At 49.8% G+C, this 13,996-nt stretch overlaps 6 protein-coding genes across 6 annotated transcripts; 3 read left to right on the forward strand and 3 right to left on the reverse strand.

Moving 5' to 3' along the window:
• Window positions 1-633: 633 nt before the first annotated feature.
• On the forward strand, window positions 634-2,640 carry ASPGLDRAFT_32620 (uncharacterized protein; the record flags this gene model as incomplete). The annotated part of the gene is made up of 8 exons (XM_022544204.1): window positions 634-1,048; window positions 1,129-1,206; window positions 1,263-1,691; window positions 1,740-1,889; window positions 1,944-2,252; window positions 2,330-2,424; window positions 2,482-2,559; window positions 2,626-2,640. 8 exons carry the CDS (start codon window positions 634-636, stop codon window positions 2,638-2,640), a joined length of 1,569 nt encoding a protein of 522 aa, XP_022404859.1.
• Window positions 2,641-3,199: 559 nt separating this feature from the next.
• On the forward strand, window positions 3,200-4,951 carry ASPGLDRAFT_43315 (putative glycosyl hydrolase). The gene is made up of 3 exons (XM_022545789.1): window positions 3,200-3,878; window positions 3,927-4,180; window positions 4,234-4,951. The coding sequence occupies exons 1-3, from the start codon at window positions 3,351-3,353 to the stop codon at window positions 4,640-4,642; spliced, it is 1,191 nt and encodes a 396-aa protein (XP_022404860.1). The 5' UTR covers window positions 3,200-3,350; the 3' UTR covers window positions 4,643-4,951.
• On the reverse strand, window positions 4,777-6,793 carry ASPGLDRAFT_1506507 (uncharacterized protein; the record flags this gene model as incomplete). The annotated part of the gene is made up of 4 exons (XM_022542168.1): window positions 4,777-5,300; window positions 5,354-6,153; window positions 6,187-6,520; window positions 6,710-6,793. 4 exons carry the CDS (start codon window positions 6,791-6,793, stop codon window positions 5,076-5,078), a joined length of 1,443 nt encoding a protein of 480 aa, XP_022404861.1. The 3' UTR covers window positions 4,777-5,075.
• A 1,190-nt stretch (window positions 6,794-7,983) lies between these two features.
• On the reverse strand, window positions 7,984-8,997 carry ASPGLDRAFT_118887 (aromatic alcohol reductase; the record flags this gene model as incomplete). The annotated part of the gene is made up of 3 exons (XM_022539993.1): window positions 7,984-8,436; window positions 8,498-8,911; window positions 8,962-8,997. The coding sequence occupies 3 exons, from the start codon at window positions 8,995-8,997 to the stop codon at window positions 7,984-7,986; spliced, it is 903 nt and encodes a 300-aa protein (XP_022404862.1).
• A 434-nt stretch (window positions 8,998-9,431) lies between these two features.
• On the forward strand, window positions 9,432-11,463 carry ASPGLDRAFT_72259 (transcription factor domain-containing protein; the record flags this gene model as incomplete). The annotated part of the gene is made up of 4 exons (XM_022549604.1): window positions 9,432-9,970; window positions 10,037-10,127; window positions 10,191-11,169; window positions 11,306-11,463. 4 exons carry the CDS (start codon window positions 9,432-9,434, stop codon window positions 11,461-11,463), a joined length of 1,767 nt encoding a protein of 588 aa, XP_022404863.1.
• A 260-nt stretch (window positions 11,464-11,723) lies between these two features.
• Window positions 11,724-13,491, reverse strand: ASPGLDRAFT_64190 (MFS transporter; the record flags this gene model as incomplete). Its single annotated transcript, XM_022548742.1, has 5 exons — window positions 11,724-11,972; window positions 12,035-12,601; window positions 12,668-12,715; window positions 12,778-13,186; window positions 13,241-13,491. 5 exons carry the CDS (start codon window positions 13,489-13,491, stop codon window positions 11,724-11,726), a joined length of 1,524 nt encoding a protein of 507 aa, XP_022404864.1.
• Window positions 13,492-13,996: the final 505 nt, after the last annotated feature.

The raw sequence follows: 13,996 nt of genomic DNA on the forward strand, positions 1-13,996 counted from the left end.
GCCGAGACACGTGAGATTCTCGCATCGAGGCAAAAGTATCTTCCAGGACGGCAGTTGTCGCAGTACCTGTAGATCTGTCTTGCCACTATGCAAAGGTATTCATATGCTGTGGATTTGTCACTTCTTCAAGATCACAAATAGCCCTGAAAATAATGAGTCACAGCGGAGTTCGAACATTCCTCCGTTCCCCAAAATTCGCACTTCTCTCCGAATTGGAGATTTTCACGGTCCCAGTGGGGATTCCGAATCCTGGAGGCAAAACCGAAAACAGGTCGTAAGTCCTCTATGAGAACACTCAGAGTTCACATTCCGGCATCATGACACTCGATAGCTATCACCATAGGGTTAGATCCAAAACTCCCGGCTGATAATGGCTGTCCTGGAGCAATATCAAAACTCCGGCCTATCGCCCAAAACCCCCCGGGATCGTCTGTTTTGATACTAAACGGATGATGTTCGGCCTCGTAATCACCTTTTTATCTTAGCTTAGTCGGTAACTCGGGCCGAGTCCCTTTTTCAATTTTAAAAAAAATTTCGGGGTCTGGTCTGGGCTGATATAAATGCGACAACATAACCACCTTCTCACAATGCTCGAAGCTTGGATCAAACACACCATTCCCACTTTCCGCGACAATGGAGGACAAGTCACCTCAGGCTCAATCGCTTGAGATTGAGCACCCATACCTCGAATTCGACACTCCATTACCTACACCGTTTATTACGCTCCCTCCGGAACCCAGTCAATCGCCGCCGCCCGAAGCCCCCAAGCTCGAAAAATACACATCCCCGTTTAAATGGCCAAAATGGCGCAAGAATATAATGACCTGGATATCATGCGCAGTAACAATGCTGGCGGGTTTATCGGCGGGTGAGGTCAGTCCGGCTGGATCGATACTGGCCGATAAGTGGAACATTAGTGTGGTTGTCGCGAACCTGTCCATTACCATATTCTGTATTGGATTTGCGCTAGCGCCTATGGTCCTGGCTCCTTTGTCGGAGTTTGAAGGACGGAGACCTATTTTCCTTGCTAGTGGTGTTCTCTTTGTCGGTGTGTTTTTATTTCTGCCTTAGCTGGTCCGTGTGTGTCTCGGCCGGGAAACGGTAACTGATAATCATGTATGCGGACAGCAAGCCTTATTGCCAGTGGAGGAACACATACTTTTGCAGGACTATGTGTCGCTAGATTTTTACAGGGTGTCGGAGCTTGTATGTATCTTGCCCATAGCTACCTAGACTGCGTATGAGTATACTGACGACTGTAGCGACCTTTTCGACTATGGTTGGAGGTGTGATTAGCGACATCTTCCACGCGGAAGAACGCAACACGCCAATGGTTTTGTTCTCAGCAGCAGCGCTTTTCGGTACCGGTCTGGCGCCGCTGCTATCTGGCGCTATTGTCTACCACACGACCTGGCGTTGGATCTTCTACTCGCACGCCATTGTGTCGGCAGCCGTTGTCGTCATGATGTACTTCTTCTTCAGCGAGACACGAGGAGACGTTATCCTAAGATGGAAAGCGAAGGCGTTGAACACGTACTATGAGAAACTCGAGGAAGCCGGTCACTATGGAGTTATGTTTGGCGGTGGTGACGGTTCAGAGAAGATCAAGCGCATCCGGTGGAAGGTTAAGAGTGATGAGAATCGGGCATCTTTCATTGACATGATCAGTCAATCTTGCTACCGTCCTTTTCGTAAGTCGCTCTTATTCTTGTGAACTTGGGGGGGTCTAACAGTGATAGATATGCTCTTCACGGAGCCGGTCGTCTTTGCTTTCTCGGTCTGGATCTCGTTCAGCTGGGCTGTTCTTTACCTCCAATTCGGCTCGATTCCTGTGGTGTTCGAAACCAACCATGGCATGAACATCGAGCAAGTGGGAGCCGTTTTTACCTGTATGTCATTTCTCCAAGACCATTGATCCAGGTGATGTATACTGACAACCCCAGCAATGTGTGCCGGCGTAATCGTCGCAACCTTCCTCAGCATCGGCCAAGACAAGATCGCCTCGCGATACAAACTACTCCCTCAAACCGCCGAAGCAAGACTCTACTTCGCCTGCGTCGAATCCGCCCTAATGCCCATCGGCCTCTTCTGGTTCGGCTGGACATCCTACCCCTCGATCCCGTTTATCGTTCCCGCATTGGCCGTCGGATGCGCGACCATGGGCATTTTCTCCATTTACTTGGCTGTCTTCAACTACTTGGCCGATACGTACCATCGTTACGCGAGCTCAGCCATTGCGGCGCAATCGTGCTGTGAGTATCTAGTCCTTGTCTCGGTCGCGTCGCGTATGTTATATGCGCTGTCTGTGTTACTTACACTTCGATAACAGGCCGGAATCTCCTCGCTGGTGTCTTCCCATTGGTTACTCGGCAATTATTTACCAATCTGGGCTATCCCGAGGCGTCCAGTCTTCTAGGCGGAATCGTAAGATGGCCCCCCTTCGCTCGAGTCAGGTTCCGAACACCAACTAATCACATACAGGGCGCTGGGCTGACTCTGGTCCCATGGGTGCTTGTGTTTTTCGGCCCCCAGATCCGCGCAAGGAGTAAATTGGCGAGCGTAAGTTTCTTGGTGTCATAGATGTCTGACGCGCGGTGATATTGGTATACTAACCTTGATGTACAGGAACTCGCCAAGTAATTTCAATAATTATTACTGTTTATTCGTTACATAAAAGTTAAAACAGGAGGAGTGGGATGTACATAGACATAGATGTGTGCATATTCGGCGTATATACATAGTATTAGAAGATAGATTTAGATCTTGCATGCCCAACTAGATAATAGAAACCGGTTATATCCAGGGATGGAATCTAGAACACCACTGATCGACCAAACCAAGGGCGCACTAAACTTTAGCCCGTCTCCGGAACTACAAATAAAGTTACGCATACAGTTTAGGGCTTGCACTTAGCGACGCGCCGGCGCCTGTCAAGTCATGTCATGGATCCGCAAGGTGTCATTGGAGGAAAAACAACAGTTCAACCCTTGCAGTTACGTAGGTGACAGCTCCAATCCGAATTGCCCGAAAGGAAAAAGGGAAAAAGCAAAAAAAAAATATGTGGCGCCGGTATGTGATGTGACTGAATTGACGGAATGTGATATGTGGTTTTAAAACTCCAATCCCGGTGTAGATCTGTTTCGGTTGATCATACCTGGTATTTAAGTGTTCGGGTCTCCTGAAAATTGGTTTGTCTGTCGCCTGCTCTGTCATTTGTTTTTAGGAGGACTTATCGCTCTTTTTTTGGGTCGATTTCGCACTACATTCCTTACTATACATTCCTTAAACTTTGCATCGTGTATATATTTTCCCCGGCCATATACCCTGGAGTACATATACAGTCCATGACAATGAAATCCCTAACCCCAATCCTCCTCTCTACCCTCACCCTCCTCACAACAACAAGCGCCCAATCAACCCCCCTCTCCCGCGCCGAAACCGCTCTTGATGTCCTGCAATCATGGTACAACACATCCTCCGGTATCTGGGATACCTGCGGCTGGTGGAACGGCGCAAACTGCATGACCGTGCTCGCGGACCTAGCACTCATCGACGATTCCTCGGACTCCGTGCAGGAAACAGCAAGAGAGGTGTTTAATAATACATATTATGTTGGGCCGAAGTCGAATCCGTTGCCGTTTGGGAGGTTGGAGCCGAATGCTACCGCGACGCCGTCTGTGACGATTTCTTCGTCGGGGGTGGCTTCGTCGACAGCAGCGACCCCGACAAAGACAGATGGGGCGTATGAGGTTGGGTGGAAGTGGATTGATGGGTCGTATGATGATGATGGGTGGTGGGCGCTTGCGTGGATTGCGGCGTATGATCTTATGGAGGAGCAGAAGTATTTGGATGTTGCGATTGGGATTTATGAGCATTTGGTAGGTCACCTCCAATATACTCAAGAATGCGCGAGCTGACCCTGTTAGAATTCGACCAAGAAAGCCTCCTGCGGAAACACCGGCATTTACTCCGATATAACTAATGTCTATGTTAACGCTGTCACGAACGAACTCTTCCTGTCGATCGCCGCGCATCTGGCGAATCGCGCTCCGAACAAGCAAAAGTATCGCCAGGATGCAGAGAACCTGTGGAATTGGTTCTCGACTGCTGGATTCATCAACGACAATGGCACCATTAACGACGGATTGACTGACGACTGCAAGAACAATGGACAGACTGAGTACGCCCCCTTCCCCAATCTTAACCAAAATTTAACTCAGCTAACAAAAACAGATGGACCTACAACCAAGGCATAATCCTCGGCGCCCTCGTCGAACTCCACACCACCAACAAAAACAACACCTACCTAACCTCCGCCACTCACATCGCCAAAGCCGCCATAAAAACCTTCACAAACTCCACCTCCAACGTCATCCAAGAATCCTGCGACCCGGACTCCTGCGACGCAAACTCCACCCAGTTCAAGGGTATCTTCATCCGCAATCTCGCGGTGCTGAATGCTGTTGCACCGGATGATGACTATGAGAAGGTGATTAAGGCTTCGGCGGAGAGTATTTGGAGGAAGGATCGGAATTTGGAGAATGATGAGTTGGGGGAGGCGTGGACGGGGCCGGTGAATTTGGTGGATGCGTCAACGCATTCTTCGGCGTTGGATGCGTTGGTTGCTGCTGTTGGGTTGTAGGTTCGCCTTGGGTGTTTTAGGTGGAAGTTTGATGTATATATAGGTTGCATATATGTGCATAGAATTGCATATTCCGGCGTGTGCATAGACTATACATGCATTTCGATCAGCTGACGTCGCCGATTACATAGTGCACATTAGTGTAGCCCTATCTGAAAATGTATGCACTCTTTTATAACGCCCGAATTGCTTTATATCGAGTCGATAACCGTTATCCTTGTCAATTACCCCTTTGGGAATGACCAAAAGCCAAGGTTGTGCCAGGACGAGATCGGACGGTTATCTTATCTGATATAAACTGCCTAGGGCACTTGCAGAGTATAGACTTGACTTGGTAGACTCAATAGAAATATCCAGATAACAGAGTTTAAGCGAGCGACATGCTATCTACCAACTAAGATATACCACCCCCCTCAATACGCGAACCTCCAGCTTAGTACAACGGCATATCATACGCACCAAAGTCATACTTCCACGTATTGATAGACGCCTGATCATACACACGTTCCATCCTCTCACCATCAGCCCAGTACGACCGCAATGGCCAGGCACACAACTGCGCATTCTGCCCCTCATACTCACCCGCCAAATGGGTCGCATTGAGCGTCTGAAAAGTAACCCCATTCTCGACCCAATTGATCATGACAGCAAGGTTCGTCTGCGGGAAGGGACCGTTCGCTTGGACATCATTGGTAGCGCAGTGCGATGCACCGGAACAAGAAAGAGGCTGTACCAGTCACCCATGGAAGTGGTGGACTCATTGTACTTCATGTTCGGGTACATGATGTCGCGGACGGATTCGTAGAAGTGGGCTGAAGAACCCGTGGGAATGCTTTGATCGGATTCACCGTGGAAAGTAAGGATCTTGCCGCCGGCAGACTGGAACTTGGATAGATCAGCCCAGGTAGTCTGGAGAACATCTTCATAGCGCTTCCAGCCGAGCTCCATCCAGTCACGCAGGCTATCGTATGCCACGTTGTCCAGGGTAGAAAGATTATCTGTCTCACGGAGCTCCAGGAATCGAGTGATCCATTCACCACCGGTCGAAGCGATGCTCAACTCGTATGAGTCCGTCACGGAGCTATAGCTCGTTTCAGCATCCGAGAAAGAAGACGAGGGCTGGTAGGAGATATACGCGCGACGACCCTTGGAATTATGCAGACTGTCCATGATGGTCTGCGCCACTACCGCGCCCTTCGCAGAGACAGTACCGTTGATGGCGGGTGCGCTAGAGCCCATACCCATCTGGCGCTTGCCCTTGCCGAAGCCCAGGCCGATGGTGGAGTTGACGTTGAAATACAACTTGCAGATATCCGTCCGGGCTACCACGCCATCCTTTTTGCCGTCGAGGGGATCGCAGGCGGAAATAGTGGCGTTGGCGATACGTTCGAGTTCGCAGGAAGGCGGGTAGTAGTCCAGCGTCTTCTCCACGACATTGGAGTACAGGTGATTAGCTTGTTCCTGACCGTAGCGAATCGCCGGGGCACCGGGGATAATGTCATCATAGACACCTGGGTAATTCTAGACCTGGCTCCATCCCTCACGACCACCTTCCGAGCAACCCTGGTAGTACGCGTAGACTTTATCATCGCCCATGTCGTAAAAGCCCTTGGCAAACTCCTTCCCGATCATAGTAATCCCCCCGATACCACGGTATCCCATCATATATAGCGCCTCGTAGTTGATAGTCCCATTGGCTAGCAGGAACACGGTATCAAGCGAGTTATCAAACGCACCAAAGCCACCGTCCGTGATACCGGCAACCGCACCGTACATGACACCACCAGGAAGCGAGCCAGTGCCACCATTGATGGCATATGCCATACTGCCGGTAGCAAGGAAGCGCTTTTGGAAGTTGGTCGGGCTGGGCAGCCAGTACTGTAGGTTGACATTGTCGCCGCGGCCGTTGTGCGCGTAGGAGAAGGTCACGTTACAGTAGTCGTAGGTGGCGTCGGGGAAGAACAATTAGCCGCTCGTTGAGGCGTTGTAGGCGGGGTTCGCCGTGACCGAGGACGGGGTCATGGAGAGGCCGAAAAGGGTACCGTTGGCTAGGAGGGCGCTGCGGACGTGGGAGGTCGTGTAGACGTCGGCTAGGGAGGTAGCGGCCACCGTGGTGGCGGACACGCCGGCAATCAAGCCTGAGGCTTTCATTGAGAGAGAATGTAAGGAGTGTAAAGAGTGACGGGTCGATAATGAAGGAATGAATAGTTGTAGAATAAGTGGGGGAATATGGGATGTCTTATATAGACAATATGTACCCTGCACGCACCCCGAGTACGCAAGTTCGACCTCAAGAGCCCAACACACGGCAACGTACTCAGCCTTGCTGTAAGTAGAGAACCTACAAAATCAACCGTCGCGGTCCACAATAGTCTATAGTAGTCTAACAGTCTATCGGAGTCAATCAATTTTGAGACTGCTGTGCCATATCCCCTGCTTGTGCATAGTTTGGGCTTCACAATGTATCGTATATTGAAGCCTGATTCTAGATCCAAAAGATGTCTTAAACATAATTCTATAGATTTAGTTAGGATGACCCTGCATAAATCCCTGTTAGACCCTCGACTGTCGGGGTATTGGGATATCGGGATGCCGCATGTTCACCGAACGGATCCAAGCAATTCCACCGAGTGTCCACCGAATTTATATATAGATGACGTGGATTCAGGATCAGCGTCTTCAAATATATGATAAAAACCTGGAGGTAGTGGAATCGTGGATAAAGTCATGTCCGGATATCAGATTATCCAAGGCAAGGATGCCCCAAAGAGGAAACCAAACGGCAGTCATGAACATCTGTTGTTTTAGCTTAATACATGTTCTGCAATTGAAATTTTCGCGCTCTGTCTTAAATGATCCGATTATTCAGTCATGTTTGGTTGAACCAATGTTGGTTCGTTTAGCTTGTTTGCAGATATTTATTCACTACGGCCAATTTAAGAGCCCCCCATCGTATAAAGTGCTATATATAACATCAGTTTCGTGTACGTAGTATGGGTCCTGAAGGTTGGTAGGACTCTAGGCATCATATAAGAAACTACAGAATATTAGGGCTCTGATGCTATGTCATCCAACTCAAAACCAATCTATTGAACAGTCAATAAAACACAAGAACTTTGTTAATCAGTGTATAATATGACTTGAAAAAACCAAACTTCATTGTAAATGCGTTTTGGGTTTGTTCATATATCTACTTCACTGAGAGCATAGGACGGGCTACTGTATCAGTCAGCTACCTTGACCGTCAATCAGATACCAACTAAAAGAATACTGATTCTAAACAGTGCAAGTTTAAGTGCACACTCAATATCATTCCGTATTTAACCGTGGCTATCACATGCTTACTTGGCAACAAGACGCTTAACAGTGTCCTGGACAGTATCCAGCTTCAGTCCCAACATGCCATTGGCCAAAGTCTTGTCCTTAGCATAGTTGGCGCGTAGACCTGGAGTATTCCCAAAGCCGGTGGCGCGAACCAGGGCAAAGGCACCACTGAAGTCGCCCGCACCAAGCTTCTTGACTGCCCCACCCACTTGCTCCTCCGTCGTGGTCGAGTTTACAGTCCACTTGGCACCCGTCTCCTTCTCCAACGCAGCGAGGATATTATTTTGAGTGGTTTCAACAGACGCAACATACAGGAACTTGTTGCTGGTACCTTGCGGGTGTTGCAGCACCGAGGCGACGGCCTGACCCAGATGCTTCTCGTTGGTTAGGGTGAAGCTCTTATTACCACCGTCCCAGATGGTGGCGGTTTTGCTTGAAATGTCGAATCCAAGGAAGCCATTCTCAAGACCCTGGTACAGCAGGAAATGTTAGAACAAATCGAACGAAGCCTTAATATCGGAAAACACATACCCAATCAAACAGCAAGCCAGTCGCTATACCGGTCCACGAGAAGGTGTCGGATTCCTTGGACTTCAGGTACTCAATGAGCTCCTTCTTCTGACCAAAGAGAGGCAGAAGCTGGAGCACGACCTCGTCCTGGCTGCTGGCAGAGAACTCCGAGGGAAGGAATCGTCGGACACCGGCGCGAAGGGCAGCATCGACAATCTTCTTTTGTATACTGAACCCGGTCGCTCCGAGGGCGGAGATGACGGCGTCCTTGCCCCGAAAGGCCGTTTCGAGGTCGGCATCGGAAAAGTCGGTCTCATAGACGGAAACCCTGTCTGGAAAAGTCGCCTCGCTCTCTTTACGAGACAGGACGGTAATACTGAACTGGAAGGAGGCAACGAGGCCATCTAAGATGATCTTGCCAATGTTGCCACTGGCCTGTGGAAACGTGAGTTTACTTTCATGAGAAATGAGCAGGATGAACTTACACCAACGAGGGCGACGTTCTTGTATGTCTGAGACATTGCGGGTGATTTCTGGACAGGCTTTGGACTCTAGAAATAACAGTCACTAATTGCCGGTGGAAGACTAGTGGAATGGCTGACCGATTCTCGAGAAAGAGTTGCTTTGCGCTTGGAGATCCATTGACGAAGGGAAGCGAAGGACATCTTTATATGTATGATGGGATAGAGAAGAGTGTACTGATGGATTCATCGTCAGTATAGCCACTTACTATCACCACATATTCCTCGTAATATTGTCAGAGATGCATGAATTAGGGCTAACAAATGGCAGGACGGAGGGTTCCTCCGTTCTCCTCCGGCGCGACCAATCGGAGACTCGACCGAGCATTCCGTCTCAGCCTGCCATGATTACTATTCTGTCGTGATTATTATATCGCTTCTCGACATCTCTCGGAGCCTCTCCAGATTCCTCCGCACCTGTTCTTAAGATCCCCATGACACGACGAGTGATCGCATCGGGACGGTCCTGTCTCGAATGTCGCCGCCGCAAGATCAAATGCGACCGCGAGTTGCCCTGCGCCTACTGCGTGCGGACCCAGATCCAGTGCACATACCCGCCGTCCAGACCGGACCCTCCACGCATGGACGATGACCTCTTAGCTCGTGTGCGACACATCGAGTGTACATTACAGTCTCTGGAACGGAATATTTCGTTTCGGCCCGCAGATTGGCAGCTCGGGCAGCGTTTCCCCTTCCACTCGGACCCAGCACCACCCGTAGAGCCCCTTCATCCGCCCACCGCCGTAATTTCATTCATTTGGCAGACTTATCTGGATGTGGTCGATCCAGTCCTCAAGATCTTTCATGTTCCCACTATCCAACGAGTTGTGGTGAGGGTCATTCGAGGTCGATTGAGGCCCGATTCCTACACGGAATGTTTGATGTTCGCCGTGTATTATGCGACTGTGGTGACCATGTCGGCCGCTGAATGCCATCGAGAATTCAACGAGAAAAAAGCGACACTACTGAAGCGGTATGTTTCCCTTCAGCTCTTACTTCTAAGTTGCACCTGAAGATTCACCGTCGCTGATCGACCAAGGTACCGGACCGGAGTGGAGGATGCACTCCGGCGAGCGGACTTCCTGAAATCTCTGGACCTGCGTGTCCTGCAGGCATTCGTTCTTTATCTGGTAAGTATTTCCACAGTTTGCCCAGATTGGATGAAGTGGTGTGGTGAAAATGACATTCTCTAGATATGCGGGCAACGCGACGAAAATGGCCCCAATGTCTGCTCGCTGGTCGGCATTGCCATTGGGACAGCCATGAAGATCGGTCTGCACTGTGATGGAGGCACGGTGAAGCTGTCTCCATTCGAGACGGAAATGCAACGCCGGCTCTGGTGGCAGATTTGCACACTGGATGTGCGCACAGCCGAGGACAATAACTCGGAGCCAACTATCCTCGACTCCTCTTTTACCACCGCATTACCACTGAACGTCAACGACACCAATCTCGATCCCGACATGGGCGAGCTGCCACCCAACCAACCCGGGCGGACAGAGATGCTGTTCAGTCTGGTTCGGTTCGAAGTGAGCCGGTTTGCGCGACGAGTGGTGTTCTCTGATAGCTTCTGCCATAAAAATTCGTATCCGATCCACAGCGACTCGGAGAAATGCAAGGCGATCGATCAGTTTAAGGAGCGAATTGAGAACCAGTACTTGTCGCACTGCGACAGAAATATCGCCCTTGATTTCGTTACGGCCGCATCTAACCGTTTGATTCTCGCCAAGCTGAAATTGACCTTGTGCAAGCCACGATCGGACCATGATCTCGGCTCGCTCATCCAAGCTAACTCCCAAAAGGTTTGCGAGGAGATCCTCCAGCATGCGCACACCTTGCGACAGTATGATAGGGGCAAGCAATGGCTCTGGCTCTCTCAGACTTATTTCGAATGGGATGCCCTGGCGTGTCTTCTTCTAGGTCTTTGTATGGCACCACCCGCGGAGCCATCCAGTACCGTTTGGAGGGCGATCGATGAGATTTACAACTACTGGAAGAACGACCCTGGCACCAACCAAGATCGTCGCTGGAAACATATTGAGGAGCTGCGATGGAAGGCTTTGACCGTACGCGACCGAATGCAAATCGCGCTACAAACACCCGAATGCTCTGATCCGGAGTTGGCTGTTCACCCGTCTGAAGTCTCACCAGCTATTTCCAACCATGAAACTAGTACGAGGCCTCGTCAACTACCTTCCTCGGGAGATTGTAGTCCGGCGCCCACTACCGCTTTTATGCGACAAAACCAAATAACAGAAGCTAACCCCCCCAACCAACCAATTTCATTCCACGGTATTTACTGATGCAGCCGCTACGATAGCTAGCACCCAGTCGCAGCATGAGGATGTCTCCATAGGTACGGAGCTACCGGGAACGGGCACGGCTTGTGAGTGGAGTGCTGAACTCTTTGGACAGTATTGGGATATCGCTGGGCCGGGACAAGTGGCTTGTGTGTCGTGGCTCTAGTATGGGGAATACGGCTTACAATTGTATAACCATGATGCATCGTCCTTGATTGTCTGTCTATGTAACACTGTATTCGATAGTCATTTCCAGAATGTTTCCATTCTCCCCAACCCAGTCCAAGACTTTAGTACATTTTATATCCGGACAGCGGATTTCTTTCCCCCTTGGTCTACCCTTTATACAACGCATCAGCCACTTATGGAATACTCCCAGAATTACTATATGAATCACTCATAATCCACTCGACGTCCCTGGCTCAATCATAATTCCACCGTCGTCCTCACCCGTATCCGCTCGCCAAATTTGTAAAAGAACACAGGCAATGGCAAAAACGCAATGGCAATGAACCCCAACAAATTATTTCCCCAGCCCAGCCCAAGGCTTTCGTACATTTTATACCCAAACAGCGGAACCATGCTACCGAGGATAGACCGGAGAAGCGTATTCGCTGCGATGGCAGAGGCGGCATAACGAGTATACGCATCCACGAGGTATGTCTGAGCAGGAAGCTGGATATGGAGGGTTAGCTCACTGGAATGCAAATAGCAAAACGGAAATGAGAGAGGCATACAAAAATACCCAAGATCCCGAACCCTACGAATGATGTGCCAATGATAGGTACGATCCAATGCGTGTGGGCCTGTGCACTCCATCCATACCAGAACAAACCGGCGGGGATTAGCGGACCAAGGAAAATCATCATCGGCAGACGGTGTTCTGGTTTGCGAGTTCCACGTTCAGCGAGCTTTGATGCAATTCTATCAACAGTGAGACGATTGGCAAAGAGGCCGAGGATCATGCCGACACCGAGACCTAGATATGTCAAGCCCGCGATACCGGTTGAGAATCCGTATTGCTCTTCAAATACCATGGTGAAAGTGGTGAAAAACAAAAAGAGATATCCATAGCACAGGGCCGTGTACGCCGACAGCGCCAGGACCATCGGCATAACTAGCATCTTCAATGGTCGGACCAAGGCTTGGCTCCACATCTCGCGGGGTGTCAAGTCTGGGGTAAGGCGGGATTTGATGCGACTATCGTTTGTTTCTTTCCGGCTCTTTGCGGCAATTCGTTCGAGGATGACTACACCGTATGTTTCCCGTAAAAATGGGGCGGCAATAATCATCATTGCACCGGTCTAGATAACGTATGCAGTTAGAGTGAATACAATTTAGCTGAGCCGGATGCAAATAAGTTGACATACCGCAATGACCAGGACCCAAAATGTCCAACGCCATCCTTCGTTTTCAGCCTGGAGGTTGTTGTGAGTATTCTCAAATACATGCACTCCTATAGCTTTAGAGGAATACATACCAGAAACCCACCAGCCACGGGACCAATAACGGGGCCCAACAGGGGACCAACGGCCCATATCGATATGGCCGCACCTCGTGCTTGCGGCGGAAAAACATCAGACACCGTACCGCCGCCCATGGCAATCGGTGCAGACCCTGAGCATCCAGCGAAAAAGCAAAACACAATCAGCTGCGTCAAAGTTTTACTCACGGCACATGCAATGGTGAAAACAAGGAAGATAGCCATGCACAAGTGGTAGATAACTAGTCGGCCATATTGCTCTGACATCGGGGCAAGTACAATCGGCCCAAGCGCTAACCCCAGAACATATATCGAAACCACCAAAATCCCAAGTTCTTGGTTGCTGCTATGAAACTCTTCCATCATTTGCCAAACTCCAGGCGAGAACATGGATGCAGCAAGTGACCTGGATCAATGAATTGTTGAGTTTTCCATTGGTTTTCCACTAAGATAATAATACTGTGTACGTACGTGAGTAAGGTAATGGCGCTCACCACAAAAGACCTGGCTGTATTGCTGGAATGGTTTCCAATTCATGGGATTGCGCGAATCATCGTTGCCATCCCAATCCACTATTATCACGTCCGGGTGTTCTTTCGTGTTCTGATCCGAGTTTGCGTTGGCATATAAGTTGCCCTCGTGAGGCACGTTGTCACCATTCTCTAGTGAGGTGGTGTTTTTGCGGTGGACTGAGCCTTTCTCTCCGGCCATGGTTGAGACAATGTTTGGCTTGCTTCAATGTGGAGAAGAATCAAGTCTTGTTTCTGCTGCCAGAGCAAGTTGAAAGAAAGGGAAATAGGTGTCACGGAGCATAGACATTCACTGAGCATGGACAGTCACTGAGCCTCGCTTAAACCCCTCGCACACATTAGATAGCTCGTCGCCGGCAGGCCTGCCTCTTTCCTTTTCTCTCCTCATGTTAGAATTTTGTCAGATAATCTACCAATATACTCATATTGCTCGAGACCGTCACAATAGGAAAGGAAAAGTAAGATATAGGTATGTATGCTGTGATCCCTAACCAGAGAATTCCAGAAATGTCGAGCAAGTGACAGGCTATCTGTCCGTCAAAGACCGCATTGGAAGTTCGCAAGGGCCAATCATTTAAGAACAAAGATATGATTCCCTGCAAATCGCACTTAGGGCTGGTCTCGGATGGTCGCTCGGAGGGTCGCTCGGAGGGTCGGAGGGTCGGATGGTCGGGCGGAGATCCGAA

This window comes from Aspergillus glaucus, assembly GCF_001890805.1.
Source record: "Aspergillus glaucus CBS 516.65 unplaced genomic scaffold ASPGLscaffold_3, whole genome shotgun sequence".
Taxonomy (NCBI): domain Eukaryota; kingdom Fungi; phylum Ascomycota; class Eurotiomycetes; order Eurotiales; family Aspergillaceae; genus Aspergillus; species Aspergillus glaucus.